Genomic DNA, 16,115 nt, shown 5'->3' with positions numbered 1-16,115 from the left:
AGCACAAGCGAAAACACAATAATTTTTTTACTGTGAAAACCCCCTTGACGTAGGCATAAGCACAAGCGCAAACACAAGCACAAGGATCAAAATTTTTCCTTTTTCTTGTTCTTGCGCTTATGCTTGTGTTTGCGCTGCAACAAGTGAAAAGGAAATACCAGTCAGGCATAACACAAGCAAATGGATATTTACCACACATGGTTATGATTGGCCAATGAAAACACTGGATCGAGATTGCCTCGCGCTTAAACAGTTTGGAAGGTTCGGATTATTTTACTTGTGCTTGTGTTTTGTCTCGAATTTCGTTTTCACTGTGGTAATCTCAATTGCTTGCGTTTGTGCTTGCGCTTGTGCTTGCGTCGCTCGTGAAAACCAGGCTTAAGCAACGACGACGGCGACGCCGAGGACTACCCCCAGTCAAAAATGAATTTATATTTGCAATTGTCTAGATCTGTTCAGTAGGTCAATGGCTCTTAAAACATGGTCAGGCTAAATATCCAATGACAGCGTTCAAAACGAAAATCTTATTCCACTGATCCAGTCCAACGGAAAGATTTTCTTTTCAGACCTATCGTGTTGAGCCCTCAGACACATGTGCCAGAGTCACGAAGTTGCCTAGCAACAGGGTAAACCTTCGCACTTTGAAACAATATGGCGGTCAGTGGAAGATGACTTTAAAGTTGTGAAACTTTACAGTCCTCAGTCTCGTCGGTGTTTTATGTAATGAATACTATAAATCCTTTGGCTAACCCTAAGGGTGTCAAACTTCTATGTGAGCTGTGTCAGAAGCCAGCTTTTAATCAGTGCCCAGATTGCAGAGTAACGTACTATTGGTAAGTTTTGCTTTGCTCAAAATTGTGTCCGTTTTCGTCTCTGATTCTTTTACGAGAAATTTTAGCAGAGTGTGAATCAGACGGAAATACGAGCTGTCTGTTCCGCTTTTATTAATATTATATACCGGCTGATTTTCTTAAGTTGTTACACATTTGAATTTTCTGCACTTCACGATCGTACATTGAATTTTTCTTGATAAAAACAAGTTGTTGGTGTGTGGCGAAACCGTGTGTAGCACTTTGAATTGAATTGAATTGTTTACGTTCAAGTTAACAAAAGGGAAGGCGTTTTTCCCGAAACGTCTCTAAAAATACCAGTAAGTGCTTTTTGTAAACTTAAACCTAAACAATCAAGTAAATTTTTTTTACCAGTTCAATTTTTATTTTCCCCGAAAAAATTTACTCCCTAGCTTGTTTGTAATAAGCTTATGTTATTGAACTAAAATCATAATATCAAACCTTAGGTGTGTTTTATAACATTTTCAACCCAATGTTACCTGTTACCTGATCTCTTTTATGAGTAAGTGTCACATAAGGCCTCATTTCAACTCAATAACGAAGTTAAAATTGTCACTTCTGCTGTGGAACCAGAAGGTACTAAAAGGCTGACAACACATCTGAGTGAAATGATAAGATATTTTCACTGCATTTTAGTGCATCGGAGCACCAGAAAGCTGACTGGCTGGGAATCCACCAGAAAATTTGTCAGTTACTGATTCCATTACGGACTCCCATCCCATTTCTTGGATCTGAGGAAGAAAGGCAACATAGAAAACAGCAACAAATAGTCAGACAGGTATTTGTAGAGCATGACATCATTTAAGAAATAGAAAACATGGTCTGTGTTTCTAACGAGTTATAGAAACACTCGTGAAATTTGGGAGAATGCAAAAAAGATTTGGAAACACTTACCTGTCGCCTCGTGTTCCCACAGCATTTCTGGTTCTCGCATAGTTCTACTCACATTGCTATAGCTACAGTAAATAGAAACACAGAAAACTTGCTTCTTCTAGAAAACAATGCGTCAAAAAAAGTGAAAAAACTTCGTTACTTGTTTGATCATCAAAATGTGAATTTTCTCTGCTCGCATCATCATTACCTCAACAGCTCGTGTTACATGTACATGCAGTTCTGTGTTTCTGTCACGTTTAAGCATAAATCTACTAGCATTCTATCATGAATGCCATTCTCTGATTGGCTACGCTACTCACTATCAGTCTATTCTGTGATAGATAATGAGTAGCGTAGCAGTGTGCGATTGTTAACAGAATGATGGCCGCTTCTTTGTGTTTTCAAGGTGTCTGTGAAGAGTATTTAGCGAAAGTTTTGAACTACTAGTAGATTTGTACTAAAACAATTAGACTATTCACTCTTGAGTTCTATCGCATGATAGTTGACAAGGGTGCAGTTAATTCCCAATCTGGAGGACAAAGCAGTAAGATTGCTAATTTGCATTCGAAAGGTTTGTTTCTCTCAGTGGAGAGAATAACCATTGTTTTGTCCTCCAGATTAGGAATTACTGAGATGGGTCTAAACCAATCAGCACGCCTATTTTCTTTCGGCTATTTTCTAAATCAGTTTTCCTAACAGAGATTCCTTTGGGTTTTGTTATGTAGAAATTGTAATGAAGCATACATGTGCATGTACTTTCCTGCTAGAACTGATAATTCTGGTCTTTCTCCCAAAACAACAGAAACAAATGATTGAACTATGTCGTACAGAAGGTCAGAAACTACTATTTGAAGGTCAATATGACAGAGTGGTACCAGCTGCCTTGGAATCTCTAAAGTTCTCCATTGAAGTTTATGGTTTGAGTAGCATAGAACTAGTGCCATCGTACCTCATTCTTGGCGAAGCCAGTATAGGTTGGTATTTTGTAGTTTATGTAACACACCTCTGGTTGTTGTTTTAATACCTACATGTAGAGTGCGTGATCTAGATTAACTCTTGAAAATCATTTCAATTAACTGGAAAATAAAGTCTCTGCTCCGAGTTTAAAGGTATTTTAATTACTGTACATGTACTTAGTCAGACTGGCAGTCAGTAGGTCAGTTGTCAGTCAATCAGACAGTTAGTTAGTTGGGCAGTCAGTCAGACAGTCAGTTAGTTGGCCTGTCAATCAGATAGTCAGTAATACTCAGTCAGTCAGACAGTCAGTTAGTTGGCCTGTCAGTCAGACAGTCAGTAATACCCAGTCAGTCAGACAGTCAGTTACATGTAGTTGGCCTGTCAGTCACACAGTCAGTAGTACTCAGTCAGTCAGACAGTCAGTTTTTGTTTTATGATTTATTGAACTGAAGTTTGTTTTCTCTCTCCAGGCCTTGGTCGTTTTTCTCAAGCTGAGGAGTACTTGGCACAGGCCCAGTGGACAGTGCTTAAAACTCCAGAGTGTCCAGACAGCATCAAATCAAAACTCTTTAGAAACTTGGGGTTGCTGTATGCTGCACAGGGCAACTATCCAGATGCTCTGTCACAATTGGCTGATGATGTAAGGACCTGATGTCAAACAAGTATTGGATGAGGTTTTTGTGATATCCAGAATAATCAAGGTCGAGGTAGGGGTTATCAACCCAAGCTTAAGGCTGAGGCTGATAACCCTTACCGAGACCTTGCTTGAATTCTGGGTATCACAATAATGGTTTTATTATACAGTGAACGAAAAAAAACAAAATGGAAGTCATGTTTTTGCTTCTTCACCGATGGGAAGCAACACGAAGCACGTGAACTTGACACGATTATTGATATAATTGTAGTAATTATATTTTATTGTCCCGCTCTGTACATGCATTGCGGACCTACGATATTAGATAAGTTCAACTAATAATGAAGTAATCCAGTTACTTGGGTCCCATGATGATGATAATGATGATGATGAAATTTTACCATTGATTTAGATATACCATTCATCAAGAGTACATGGTACAGATGACATCAGAACATCTGGTGGATATTTTCACATGGCTAATGTGTTCTACCGACAGAACAAGCTGGATATAGCGTTCTCTCTCTACAATCAGGTACTGTTCAATCTGCTTTAACATTTTATGGACAAATACGAATAGTTTTAATTTCATGTAGCATCTAGCTGTAACAATTTTGAGAGCAAAATATACCTGCAGAGAAGAGCACCAGTATGCAAGTGCACCCATGGCTTTGGTAGTGTTATTTAACTGACATCAAGTCTCCCTGACCATGCCCAATGCAAACACAATTTGATGTCTGTATCTCAGATTTAAAAGATGGTTTAAGAAAACCTGTGCGATGTGAGGGGGAATTTTAGCTCATCAGTAATTTTATACAAGTTTTGTGTAAACAGCCTCCATGTGCTGTATTTATGCAGACCTGTAACACTAAATTATAATTTGTGTTATTTTGTCTTCATTTGGTAATACTTTTGTTTATTAACACAAACACAAACAATATACATTGTACTGTACATTACATGTACAATAGATTCCTGTGCATTGGACCCCACTGCACCTACTGTTACAGTATTAGATCTAGATCACTCCCAGGGGGCAAAATGGTCTGTTGTCGAAGCTTGAGTTACAGTTTAACCATTAGTATGGCAGAAGTAAATAAGTAAATATTTAAATGAATAAATAGGAATTTGCTGAGGCACATCCCACTGAGAGGCTCCTCGTCCACTGTTTCCAGTTCGCATTGAAATTTTAGAAGTGTTGGTTTTTTTGGGAGGGAGGAAAACCAGAGAATGTGCTGGAAAAACCTTGAAGCAAGGATGAGGATCAACAACAAACTCAACTCAAGGACGTTCGCGCGAATTGTTTCTGCGCATCCTTACTGCCCACACAAATTCACACGCCATGTCATGTTTGAGAGCACACGCTAAGGAATAAAATGAACAATGATACATGTGGGGCAGATGGCCATTGCTATGGCTTTGCCTGGGTTAAATGATCTTGGATGTTTGGCGACTCCTACTTTTCTTTCCAGAAACAGATTTTATTTGCAGTTACATTTTACATTGTATCACCACATTGTCCAAAAATGAACAAAAAATTAATGTGGGAAGTTAAAAGAAATTTCAAGATTACTGTCCACAGGACATTGAATCCTGCCATCTTGTGGCTGCAAGGCGCGTAAACTATGGTCACTAAATGTCAACTTGTTCTTTTAGGAACTTAATAGGTCCACTAAAACAATATTTGGCAGAGAACGTTTTACTTCAAAGATCTAATTGTAATATTTTTGGGCTTACAGACATTGTGGTCTTATTCGCTAATGAAGTGCGTTTTTTTATCTCCAAAATGAAGTCAGTGACTCCCCATTTTTTTACATTTCTGACATAACTAACTCATCATCTTACAACGGTAAAAGTCTCGGAAAAAAAAATCAGTGTTAGAACACTTTCACGCGAACGTCTTTAAAGGAGCTGCATAAGTTCCTTTACTTGAAAAGTTTAACCTACATTTTTCAAGTTCATCTTTTGTCATGCATGTTTATCTTCTCTGTCCTTAATCATCCTTGTTCCTTTATGGCCTATTTTCATCTCATAAGTGTTTTTGTATCTACAATTTTCAGGTTTCCTTCAATTTTCTAGCAATTTTGCACATGGGTATTAATAACTCAAAATGCCATGCCTGAGCTGCTTTAATGGGTTACTTGTGATTTGATTACACTGGAGACTTGGCTTATCACTAACAGTAATGTGTTTCTATCATTAGGTCACAGATATCTGGTATGAGCACCTTGGAAGATTGGTGGGACAACGAACTAAGACTCCTGCAGAGCCCTCTGGGATAGGACCAGCTTTTAACTCGGGTGTACCAACAGATTTTGATATTTTAGGTATGAAAATGGACAGATGTAGCGTGTTTACCAAAAAATCTGAAAATTTTGGTTGAAAGTCAAATGGAGCAGTGATTTTTCAGGAAATCCAGAGGCAGTCCTCCTTCCCTTGGAAGGGAATGGCAGAAGTTGTGCTAAATATTCCAGTTTTCAGTGTCTCCTCAGCCAAAAACAAATATTATTGAATTTCAATCGTGAGTGGTAAGCACCACTTGTTCAGTTGGCTTGCTGATTTTGTAAGAACCCTTACGTTATGCAATGGGCCTCCCAATTCTGTCAAATGGTACTGTAAGCACTCATGCTAACCAATATTTTCTAGAAAGACAATTCACAGACATCACCTCATGTTTGAAGTTTATCTCAGAATGCTTAATTCTTCTTTTCCAGATGAAGCTCAAGAAGCAGAAGCTATCCAGGTGATAAATGCCATATTAGACCTCCGAGAGCAACAATCAGTCCAGACACCTGCAGTCATGTGTAAAATCTATTTCACCACAGCCATGTTACAGTTTATCTTGGGTGATATGCCAAAAGTAAGTTATCGCTCATGATGGAAAGCTTTACTCTTCCATGTGTAGTAATAAAATGTACACAAAGGTAAAGTCTGCATACGAGCCAAGTGGTCCATCAGGCCGGAGTTTATCCAAGTTTCAGTAGCATGAAGTGACTAGGAGTATTTGTACACACCTCTGGATGGGAGGATAGTCTATCGCAGAGTTGCCCCCAGCATTAAGTTCACTGATACCCATTTATACGCCTGGATGGAAAGTGTCTTGCCCAAGAACACAACACAATGTCCCTGCCCAGGACTTGAACTTGGACATCTCAATCCGTATTCAAGTGCACTAACCATGAGGCCACTGCGCCTCCACAATAACAAAATGTGAAACTGAACACAGTATACATGCGTATAGTATAATACTTATCGCATGTATCTGTAGTGGATTCCCAAGTTATCAACATTGTGGGAATGCAACCCTGCGAGCAATCTTTCTTGGAAGCTCTCTGAGTCCTTCAGACTTCTGCCAGAGAGCTTTCCCACAGGCTCTGGCAATGCTTGTCAGAAGATATGAAATGTCTTGTAAGTCAATTTGTGCCAAACCCAAGTCCAGACTGTTTTCAGAGTCATTTTCATGATAAAACATGTTGAAACCTTTCTAATAGCCTTTATGCACGTTGAAATTAGGCTGCTTTAACTAATTTCACTACCAAGCCTTGCTATGAAAATGCAAATTGCAAATTTTATTATGAAGAAATTTCCAAAGCAGCAAAGATGAAAACAAAACCGATGTGAAAACAACACGTTCAAGGTGCCAGAGGCTTGAGAGAATTTCATGCAAACGGGGTTTGAGGGTGAAGTTTGTGCATGTGATGTAATCAGGCATAAGACCTATTCAAAAGAAATAGAAAACACTTCCACGTTCTCTTTGAGTGTGCCCATTTGGCGGTATATGGGCTCTATCCCCACCCCACCCCGTTCTGAGAAGTAAAAACTTCCAAACGGTCATTTAAGGTGGCTCAAAAGAGTTTCCAGCACTTAGATTTTGATGGGTCGTTATAACAACTCTTTATCACTTGATACCACAATCATGGTATCAAACATTTGCCCAATCATTGGTGAACACCTTGTTATCATTTTCGTGACAGGTTACCATAGCAACAGTATGACCTCCTAAAAACACCCTTAATTACAGTTTTAGGGGCTTATAATTCATTAAAACGTCACGGTGAAATTTCAGTGTTCCGTCAAAATCTCAGTGCTGGAAACTGTTTTGAGCCACCTTAAGGAGGTTCGCGCTAATTATTTCTGCGCATCCTTACTGCACACGCAAATTCACACGCCACGTCATGCATCGAGCGCGTGCTATGGCAGACGGCCATTGCTGTAGCTTTACCTGGATTTAACGATCATGGACGTTCGGTGACCCCTATTTTTCTTTTGATGGATCATTTTCTCTACCGATTTTCTACGTTTAGCGAAAAAGTGAAGAAAATCTATCGATTGGAAGTTTGAAGATTTTGCAAAATGCGCCATCGAATTCCGTTCTATTCAGCTCTTCGTTTATCTGTGCAGCGGTCTCAAATGCCTCTTGAAGGGTTAAGCTTTGTGAAAACATTGGTAACATTTGGTTTATTTACGCAACAGACCCACTTTTACAAAATCTGACTAAGATCGTTTCCCTCCGTTGAATCACCTTCGATAGTAGGGCCCTTACGCAAAACACGACGGCAACGGTAACGAGAACTTCGTCAAACAAAAGGTTTAATGAAAAGAACAATGGTTGTGCACGTGCGTTATAATTCTTGGTACATTTCTTTGCCGTCCTCTGCAAAACAGCAACGTGAAATGACCAAGTTCTGCGTTGTCTGGAGAACGTGGACCACAACAGCTAATTTTTCGTATTTCTATTTGGAATTGAACGCATTCGTAGCACTTTCAGCAGGGGCAAGTTTTAATACCGACAGACTGTGACACTGGATAGTTCCAAATAAATGCGACATTCCAAAGTAAAATAGAAACACATTTTTTACTACGCGTCGTCCTCGCTGTCGCCATCGTATATGCGTAAGGTCCCTATTTTTAACTATAAACCATGCTGAATTACGGGCAGCAATTTTTCAAAATCAGGGTAGTTTTCCACACGCTTTATCTCTGAATGAAGTCGGTGACCCCCATTTTTATTTGCATTTCAGACACAATTATCTCATTATCTGACTGTAGTAAAAATATTAAAAAAATCTATCGAATGGAAAATTTTCGCGAGAACGTCCTTAATATGGTTGGCGCACCAAATCTGTGGTCATGTTAAATTGCATAATAATATCAATGCTGAATTTAAGAAATAGAAAACATGTACCGTGTTTCTATCGAGTATTAGTAGAATTCTACTAGTATACTAATGCAAATGCTGTAATCTGATTGGCTGAGCCATTGAACACTATCAGCCATTAGTGTGCAGTGGCTGGAGGTCGTCTAGGAAATGGCGACGTTTTTTTCGATCTTCCAAAGTTTTGGAGGAAAATTTTGATGCAAATGGGTAATTAAATTCCGGAAAAGTCTAAACAAAGGACATTTACGGTTTCTTGACTTTTAAAAATGTTGAAATTATTAAAAAGAACTTATGCGCGCGCGCACACAACTTCAATTTTAAATGACAATTCAATCCGAGCCTTTTGAGGGGCGAAGTTTAATAATACATCAAGAAATAAATGGAAACCGTTATTTGAAATAAATTTTAGTAAGAATTCTACTAATACAATTAGATTATTCGCTCTCGATTTCTACGAGGTGATAGTTGATTCGGCCCTCGGCCTCATCAACTATCACCTCGTAGAAATCTCGAGCTCATAATCTAATTGTTAAATAGAAACACGAGTGGAAGTTTGGGAGAACGAGAATTGCCGTGGGAACACGAGCCGCGGGCGAGTGTTTCCACAGCCTTTTCGAGTTCTCCCAAACTTTCACCATATTTTCTATAACTCGATAGAAACACGGAGAACATGTTTTCTATTTCTTTTAGAAAACACCGCGGCGAAAAAAAGGGAAACAACTTGTTTACTTTGATCATCAAAATGTAAATTCTTTGTGCTCGCGCCATCATTACGTCAACAGCTCGTGCTAGTTCTCTGTTTCTGTCGAGTTATAAAAACACGACTTTTAAAGTGCTGTTTCCTAAATAACTCTTTCTTGTTTTAATTTTATTTGTTGCTTTATTTCAAGTGTACAAGCATTTCTCTGATGATTCTGTGATTTATTTTGCAGGCAAAGGATTTTGGAATCAAAGCTCGCACAGCTTGTGAGAATACCGTTTCATCTGACGAAGAAACCATGAGAAACGTCGTTGAATTCCTGAAAGCTGTTGAACGGTCGATGTAGAAAAAAAGGCAAACAGCGAAAAACCGCATTCTAACTAATACGTAAACTCTAGCAAAGAAATCATTGCCAAGCGTATATCAACCTCTAGCTTTTTTGGCCTGAAGAAGGACTTAATTAGACTTGAGCCTCAAGGAGATGTCCTTTTTTTTTTTTTTCAATTTTAAAATGGACTAGTGTTACAGAAAAATCCTACGAAGCGCATTCACTCTGTTCTCGTAAGCTGTCCTGTTCGCATGCCGTACGTTTTGATTGTACATGGCACTAAGTGAAACTGATCGATGTGCAAGTGTACATAGAATGTATTTATTTACTCCTAATTTTTTTTACACCAGAATTATGACAACAAATCTCTGTTCACTGTATTTGCCATTTTCACAACTGATGAGAAAGAAAACAGTGCCTTACCCAAATTCAGTATTCTAAAAAAAGACAGTTTTATCACAGAAAAAGAGTTTAATCAGACGAATTCATATGTACAACACAGCCACAAATGATCACCCAAGTTAAAGACAGAGGTAAGCTAACATTTCAGCTGACAATAGTTGCTGTCAATGCAAGTCTTTTTGAAAGACTTTTATGTACGATGGTCAGAAAATAGTTGCAATGTTTGTAATTTCGTTCAGTCAAGAGGCATTTACGTACAGATACAGATTGTTTAATAAACTGTTGGTTCTATTTGCTAGTCAAATTCCCTTCCCCAAGACACAAGAAAGGAAATTCTGTTTATTCGATTCCTGTATGCATGCGCGTTTTTGACAAATAATTGAAGTGGTTTCTGGCCAACGAGAATGTGTATTTGCTAGTGCTTGAGAGTTCGGCAAACACATGTACGTTCTCTTTGACTACGGAGGACATACATAAACAATTTGGCCAATATAATTTTGCGAAATACCCCGCGCGACTGCGAAAATAGCTCGGTCAAGCCATGGTTTACTTTGGTGTTTTTATTATTGAGCAATGTTTAAAGTATTAAAATGAAAGTTTATGCCGGAGGTGTAAAATCCATTGGACTCGTGGAGAGATCGTTCTGTTATTGTGTTTGCAAAGCAAGACAGGTGTTTCTTTTGAAGTACATTTTCTTAAGGTAACCTTTTATAGCTTTTCTATTTTACTAAGAAATCAATCAAAAGGCCAACGTTTGCTGCTATTCACGACAGAGAAACGGGAAAATATAAGTGGATTACATTGGTTTCTCTGGAAATAACTGTTACACAAATTCGTTTCTTATCTCAGAAAAGATAGAATTTCTCCCTAAACCCTATACTTTGATCTAGAAATTTGCTTCATGCGTCGGAAGACAAAAAAAATCTAGCCAGGTATTTTATGTGTTTACCGAATAAGCATGGGGATTTTTCACGCCTTAAAATGAACTGTTAGTTGAAATTCTAGTTAAAATCTGCTTGTTTAGAGAGCTCTACCCCTCAGCAACCGTTTCTCTGCATGCTAGAATTTCAAGTTTGAAGTTGTAAACACCGATAAACAATTAGGTAAGAAATGTTACTGATGAAAGTTTACTTTACAAAGGAGATTAAGATAGCACCGTCTGTCTCCTTTTACAAATCCATTCGTGAACCAACTTGAAAAATGAAAGAAAATATCTTTGAGATGTTGGAAAGAGAGAAACTTTCCCTTGATTCAACGCGAGCTAATCAGTTACCAACTTCCTAATAAGATTTCCCTCCTTAAATTTAGCAAAAAAAAAAAAAAAACCAGTCAAAATTTTTTAGTACTGCTTGAATGCGTTTTTTGTAAAGCCATCAAGGAGCATTCAAGGAATTTTCTTGAAATACATATTTCACAACGTCAACTTTTAACATGTAATGTGCCAGCCGTTTATTCAAATATGACATCACATAATGACAAGTCTTTCTTCCCAGCATATCAGCTCCCGCATTAAAAACCTGTTATTTAATTGTCTGATATAGGTTATGAATAAATCGTTGCACAAAATCTATGGCAGTATGAGCAAAAGTTACTTGGAAAATTGCGAAACGGGCGGGAAAAATGGTGATAAAAGAATATCTGACTTCCTTATCAAACTGACTAAACACTTTACAATAAGTCCAATAACGTCAGCGGAAAACACCAACATCTGATATCTAATATAAAGCATGGTTTGAATTCAGTCTACATTGTAATGTACTGTCGTAGCAAACCATGCATTGGTTAGTCGAGAATATTTTGATCGGCGTTTGGTGCACACAAAAACATTTCAAAAATCTAACATTTTATCATTTTATAAATTTTGAATATTGCTTGAACGCCTTTGAAGTTGTCAACACTTTCTAATCCCGCCTACACTTAGTGCTTTTGTTTAAACAGCCTTTATCAGAGTTTAGAAAGAGTCTCACAATATTGCAGAACGTCAAACCTCAACAGGTAAAATATCAGCATTTACTCAAATATGACATATATCACACATGACGACTAGTCTTTCTTTTCAACGTATTACCCCCTACTATGACAATAACTGAAAAGTCTTCGCAAGAAGTTTTCAAGAAAATTGCAAAATGGGACGGAGGGTGATATATAACCTGGATATCTCACTTCCAGACTAAAATTCGTTACAATAAGTTCAATAACGTCAGCAGAAGATATCAACTTCTGACATCTAAAGTACTGTTTGAATTCAGTCTGAATTGCAATACATTGCCGAGGTAAACTATTTGTCAGTTTGAATATAAAACCAACAAAACCGGTATCTGAAAAGAGGGGAAAAAATTAGCGTCATTGAAGATTGATCGGTTTTTCTATAAAGACCGCTATCATCAAATCAACTGTGTTTGCATATGTCCACTTGCCTTCGCCCTTATTGAAACGGTGCTTCGCAATCATAATCTGCCTTGTAGACCGATATAGATTGGCTCCGTGCAAACTAAACCGCATTTATTTCTAAAATGTTTAACGGTAAATGTAAGCTGAATTTTTTTTTCTTCGTCCGTTAAGCTATTTCTCAACCGGGAGTACATTGACTTGTAGCTTTCTCGCAGGTGTATTTGAATTTCGAATTTCAACGCCCGCCACTTTGTGATCGAGCGCAATTAACATAAATGAAAACATATAGAATTTCCGCAGCGTTCGATCGCTATTTAGACGATCGGTGACACATGCAATATTGTCATTTAGACCGGCGTTTGCTCCAAGTTACGTTCAGAACCGAAAAACGTGGGGAGACGTTATTGATATCAGTGTATTAGCAGTGTTACGAAGGCAAGCTGAAATTGGTACTCGTAAACCGTTCGCGAACCGGCTTTTTTCCAACCAGTGGTCGCGCACTCCTGAAATTCGCAGGTCATGTCGCTGGCAAACGAAACATTTAACCAGACGCAGCGAAACCAAAGTGTCATTAACGATGAATGCTTCGTGCACGATTCAGCAGCTATTAAGATGCTGCGAATCATTCCTTACTGTGTTCTGCTGATTGTTTCTTTACTCGGAAACTCTGTGATAATTGCTGTGGTCTGGAAAGAGCAGCGGATGAGAAAGACTGTCAACTTCTTCATCGTCAACATGTGTGTGGCAGACTTGTTAATAACACTTTACATGCCTCGTGTTATGTCTGTATGGTATTCTGGCTACCAATGGCAAGTACGAGGAACTCTTGGACTGATATTTTGCAAATTTGCCGTCTTCACGCATCAGACAGCCATATGCGCGTCGATATTTACTGTGGTCGCCATTAGCTGTGATAGATTTTTCGCTGTGGTCCTGCCTCTAAAAACAGTCATTACAAAAACGGTTTGCAAAATAATTCTCGCTATGATATGGATTTTATCCGTCGCTATTCGCTTGCCAATGCTGTACGGTCTTGAAACAGGTTACGACAGGTATGGCAAGTGGGGTTGCTTATTGTCTCTGGACGATGCGTTTTACAAAGGAGCGGAGAAGGCTTATTATAAGTTTACCCTCATCGGCTTGTTTGCTGTGCCTCTATCGGTGACTGTCGTGCTCTATGCAGGTATTTTGATCTCCTTAAAACTAAGAAAAATTCCCGGAGAAGAGGTATTACGAAACATGGGAAGGCAACAAAGACGAGATGCGGTTATAAAGAGGAAGGTTCTTCGCATGGTGCTGATCGTGGTCGCTGTGTTTGTGCTGTGTTGGATTCTCTATTTTGTACAGCTTATTCTGTTTTCTTATAAAATTCAAGTGAGCTGTGACGTTCAGTTTCTCAGGCTGTTCTTGGCCCATCTTAACAGCGCGATTAATCCCTGTTTGTACCTTCTGTTGAACGAAAATTTTCGTGGAGGTGTTAGAAACATTCTGAGCCGAAGCCCTCTTTGTAAATGCATACCCAGCTTAGCTATGGGTAATTTAAGACAGAGAGTTTCTCCCTCAATAGGGATTACTTTGTCCATGTATCCACAAGACGAAGATGAACAGCCTTGAAAGAATACGAAATGAAAGAAAGGGTAAATGACTTTGTAAAGAGGAAGGTAATAAGTTATTAGTTAAAAAACGTAGAAAATTGTTCCGCCACAAAATGACTGTAATTCACTGAGCCCAAACAGTCAATTCGTTTTTGCACAGGATGTGATTCTAGCTGATCTGAAGAAGGAAATACCTCAGTGGACTGAAAACGAAACGTTTAAGATATAAACTCAACACTTCAATGCAATCGCATTGGATCATGCAAAGCGTAATTGAATAGCTTTTGTGAGGAGATGTATGACAGATACGTATTAGCCTAGGTCGAAAAGGGTTTCGCGTGAGAAATTTATTAACTTTTATTTATCTGTAACAGGTGAAATACGATTTTGTTTTTCTACCGTGCAGTGAACTGTGGCTTTCAATGTAATGTTAGCATAATATCCAAGGGTTTAATACCCAGGTAGTATCATAAAAATCAAACTCATTTCGGAGATTTATATCAGGGAAGTTTAATTTTAAGCTAAAATTTCAATGACCATGAAAAAACTGAAGATATTCTGACAACAAACTGACATGCACTCGTTTGATATACGTAAAGATACTAAACTAGTTAACCAAAAAAACAAAAAACATTTCCATCCTTTTTGCCATCAAAATGTAGAGAAATAAAGAAAACTGTGGATTGATGTCGTTGTTTGCTTAAAAGTAATTTGCTGGTGCAGAACGCAACATTGCTCAAGCTTAAAGAAAAAAAATATGTTTTCTTGAGCGGCGATATCAGCTATTCACCGTTGTTGGAATTTAAAACTGACCCCAAAGGTTTGAGCTATTCAGTCAAACGGAAGATTTTACGAACCTGACGGAAGACCTTATTTTGAACAATGAAACTATGCAAATATTAATAAAGCAACGAGAGGATCGATGAAAAAGTCATATTGGTGATGTTTATTTTGTGCAACACTTAATGAATTATCGAATTGAAAGTCGTTTACACACTTGTCTCACTTGACCTGAAAACGCCTTAATATGTGCTTTTGATTGTATACGAACCAATAACAATTTTTATGCCATATTAAATTTCTGTAGTGATGGCCTCTTGTGCTTACAGTACATTGCAAATGTTATCAGTTTGGTGACAGACCGTTCTAAGTTTTAAAATTCATGTTAGTTTAATACTAAGAATGCATCTTCATTACTGACAAGAAATATGTTGTTTGAAAGCACAAGCTGTGTCGTGGGTGACCCTGTACGAAGTTAGACCCCGTGCGCATTTCGCGGGAGAAACTTGAAAATGGCATTTTCACTCTCAAAACGCATCAAATGTTTTCCGTCCACACTACGCTGGAGAAATTTGAAAGTGGCGATTTCATTGTCAAAACGCATCAAATGTTTTCCATCCACACTACCACAGAGAATTTTGAAAACGCAACAATTACCGGTCATTTCGGATTTATGTTTCAGGAAGATTCGGACAGGGAAATCAGGTGATTATCATTTTTACCTCAACGTTTTCGAAAAGCTCCGTGTTCAAAATGTTTTCCGTCCGCACTAAAACGCAACGTCGGCGTTTTGAAATTCTTCTGCTTTGAAAAGCGTTCTCGAAAAGCGCCGTTTTCGTGCCGGACTAGAGTGGTCGGTAGGCCTAACCATGGAAACAAAGCAGCGTTTTTGAATTTCTCCGGTGTAGTGTGGACAGGGGCCTTATTAGTTAATGAGTTCAGTTACCGAAAACTCGAGACAAAAACTTGGCAAAGAAATAGAAACTGTTCCATCTACAGTTTCGTTTCATAATAAGGGCTGACATGCTTTCGTAGAAGTGCAGCAAACCAAATTTTGAATTCTGTCAATCCGTTTTCACTGACTTGACAGGAAGAGCTGCGTTTCGAAATTACCTTTCTCGATTGAAACTGCATCTTTTTCCCGTTCCTGTACTGTGGAGCATAGGTGAAAATGCATTGTGCTTGTTTGAAAAGGAAAACGTGTTTTAATTAGATTTTGACGAATCATTATAATCAGTCTTTGTCATTTGATACTACGATCGTAGGATAAGGAAAATACACAGTCATTGGTGTACAAGTTGTTATTACAATTTTCATGACACATGATAGATTACCATAGCAACAGTATGACCTGTTGAAAACACCCACAACTTTAACTGCCCATAAATCAAAATGATCTCGGTGAACCATATTTTTACTGTATTGAATTTTGATTAGAAGGATAAA

General features: G+C 38.3%; 2 protein-coding genes across 2 annotated transcripts; both read left to right on the top strand.

Annotated features, from left to right (window-relative positions):
- The first annotated feature begins 536 nt into the window (after window positions 1-536).
- On the top strand, window positions 537-11,226 carry LOC145481822 (zinc finger MYND domain-containing protein 12-like). Its single transcript, XM_081460365.1, has 8 exons — window positions 537-833; window positions 1,488-1,629; window positions 2,527-2,698; window positions 3,152-3,321; window positions 3,728-3,850; window positions 5,519-5,642; window positions 6,030-6,175; window positions 9,406-11,226. Exons 1-8 carry the CDS (start codon window positions 724-726, stop codon window positions 9,517-9,519), a joined length of 1,101 nt encoding a protein of 366 aa, XP_081316491.1. The 5' UTR covers window positions 537-723; the 3' UTR covers window positions 9,520-11,226.
- On the top strand, window positions 11,219-16,067 carry LOC145481823 (QRFP-like peptide receptor). The gene has a single exon (XM_081460366.1). It carries the CDS (start codon window positions 12,814-12,816, stop codon window positions 13,906-13,908), a length of 1,095 nt encoding a protein of 364 aa, XP_081316492.1. The 5' UTR covers window positions 11,219-12,813; the 3' UTR covers window positions 13,909-16,067.
- Window positions 16,068-16,115: the final 48 nt, after the last annotated feature.

The sequence above is a fragment of the Orbicella franksi genome, chromosome 3 (genome assembly GCF_964199315.1).
Source record: "Orbicella franksi chromosome 3, jaOrbFran1.1, whole genome shotgun sequence".
Taxonomy (NCBI): domain Eukaryota; kingdom Metazoa; phylum Cnidaria; class Anthozoa; order Scleractinia; family Merulinidae; genus Orbicella; species Orbicella franksi.
This window is presented reverse-complemented; position numbering and strand designations above follow the sequence as displayed.